General features: G+C 59.7%; 1 protein-coding gene across 1 annotated transcript in view; it reads right to left on the reverse strand.

The window, feature by feature from the left end:
- LETMD1 (LETM1 domain containing 1) overlaps positions 1 to 2,125 on the reverse strand; it is a 9,786-nt gene extending 7,661 nt beyond the window's left edge. The window contains exon 1 of the mRNA XM_026867582.1: positions 2,015 to 2,125. Within this exon, the coding sequence (XP_026723383.1) occupies positions 2,015 to 2,125 (111 nt within the window). The remainder of the gene's footprint in view (positions 1 to 2,014) is intronic.
- Positions 2,126 to 2,398: the final 273 nt, after the last annotated feature.

Consider the following 2,398-nt stretch of genomic DNA (forward strand, 5'->3'; position numbering starts at 1 on the left):
GCCCTGGGCAGCCCATTCCAACGCCCAACAGCCCCTTCTGCACAGAAATCCTTCCTCAGAGCCAGCCTGACCCTGCCCTGGGCAGCTTGAGGCCATTCCCTCGGGGCCTGGCGCTGGCTCCTTGGCTCCAGAGACTCATCCCCCCTCTCTGCCCCCTCCTGGCAGGGAGTTGCCGAGGGCCAGGAGGTCTCCCCTCAGCCTCCTCTTCTCCAGACTGAACCCCCCCAGTTCCCCCAGCCGCTCCCCAGCAGACTTGTGCTCCAGACCCTGCCCCAGCTCCGTTGCCCTTCTCTGGCCACGCTCGAGTCATTCAATGGCCTTTTTGGGGTGAGGGGCCCAGAACTGAACACAAATAACTTGATGATCCTGAGGGGCTTTTCCAACCTGAATGATGGTTCTGTGATTCTGTGGCTCAAAGCCTCGTCTCGCTCCGCCGCTGCCCCATGGAGCTGCAGGGTCCAGCACAGGCGTTTCACCTCCTCTTCTCTCTGCAGAGCCACAGCCGAGTGTCCCCGGGGTCCAAACTCCGGCACCTGCCTCCGGTTATTGCACTGGGGAGGATGCGGTCGGGCAGCGGCGGCGGCTCCTGGTGCGGTTCTGCCGGGGGGGCTGATGCGGGGCTGAGCCTCCCAAGCAAAGGCCACGCAGGACTGCGAGGCAGAGTCTCCTCAGAGGAGGGCTCTGGGCTGTGCTGTGGCGAGCGCAGCTCGTGAGACGGGCGCTGGGAACTGTCAAACGAGCTCTCGAGCGCAGGAGCGTGTTGGGACACAGCGAGGAGATAACGGCTCCGTGTGTGTTGTGGACGAGGCCTGGGGCAAGCGCTGCCAGTGCGGTGGTCCCACAGCTCAGCCTCCCTGCTCACCTTTTTTTTTTTTCCCACTTTACAGCACTTCTTAACCAAAGTTTCCACAGTCTCAGGTGCTGCTTTATGTTTTTTTGAGGGTGTTTTTAATCCTCAAACCTCCTGGCTGGTGCTAGAGTAGAACTTTGCAATCAGTTTGATTTATTAATTGTGAAAATACTTGGAAGTCTCAGGTGTGGGTCAGCTCCCCCCCTTTCCACATGTACAGAAAGCAGATGAGAGCAATGGGGAGCAGCTGCAGGGGCTGGCTCCTCAATCCAGGAGCCTTTGGACGGAGCAGACCGGGGAGAGGAGCTGCCCCTCGCCTCCAGGCTGTTGTTTCCCAGATGTTGTTCTTCTGCAGAACTCAGCGCATCACACTGTGTCATTCTGGCAGCACCTGTGGCTGAGCACGGTGGGCTTGTCCCCCCACACCTCAGCTCGGTGCCCTCCTGCATCCAGGAGACTGGGTGCGTGGTATGGGGTGGGCAATTAGCAAGAAACGAGCTTTCTGACCCATTTGGGAGTCAGGCAGGGGACCTGCCTCAGCGCAGCCGAGCGGGGACCTCAGTGGTGACAGTGAAGCCAGTGTCACAACCTGCTTTTACCTGGTCATCAGGAGGAGCGCGGGCGAGGGAGCGGGGAGGAATCCCGCGGGGACAAACCCACGGTGCCACCACCCTGGGGTGCCTCTCCGCCGGCTCCCTGCCGAGGAAAAGGTTTTTCCGGGCTGGGACCTGGCAGTGCCGGCGCTGGCAGAGCGGCGTGGGTGTCTGGAAAGCAGGTGAGGGGTGACCTGGTTGTGCGGGCGAGGAGTTCCCCTTGTTGGGACGGCAAGTGGCCAACGGGGTTGTCAGTGCTGGTTGCGGTGGGTGCCTTGCCGGGGCTGGGCCGGTGCCACGTGTTTAACACCCCCAGGAACAGGGAGGGGTGGTTTTGGTGGGACCGTGGAAAGGGCTGCCCGGTGTGGCCAGGCCGTGGGGGTGCCTGCGTGTGAACAAAACACGGCGCTCACGAGCCATCAGCCCCGAAACCGCTCTAGAAGAGTTAATGATCGTGTGTGCCCTGCAGGAACCAGGCGCGTTCAAAGCCTGACATCAAACGCAGAAATCTCAATCGCAGGAACCGTTCCCAGCGTGAGACATGACTTGTCTAAAACCCGTGTCTCCATGCTGAGGATGAGCGAGCAGCCGTCGGCTCCTCCGCTTCGCCCTTGGCTTCGCTGCCCGTCCGGCTGTCGGAAGGAAAAGACCCGTTGGACCGAGGTTTCACTCGTAGTTTCATCAGCGAAAAGGGAGGGTGCGCGTGAATGATCTGTTGTTCGCTCAGTGGGTGTTGAAGGTCTGGACAACAGCACTAGTGTCTTTGCTTTTTTGATTAGAGCAACCTCATGATATTCTGCTCTTATTTTTTTGCCTTATTCCCAGGAATATTCCTCCTGGAAAGGCAGCTGCCTTGCCTGAGTGTGAATATGGTATATAAATAGTGAATGACTCGAGCGTGGCCAGAGAAGGACAGCGGAGCTGGGGCAGGGTCTGGGGCACAGGTCTGCTGGGG

Source organism: Athene cunicularia, unplaced genomic scaffold (assembly GCF_003259725.1).
Source record: "Athene cunicularia isolate RWA unplaced genomic scaffold, athCun1 SCF_82, whole genome shotgun sequence".
Lineage (NCBI taxonomy): Eukaryota > Metazoa > Chordata > Aves > Strigiformes > Strigidae > Athene > Athene cunicularia.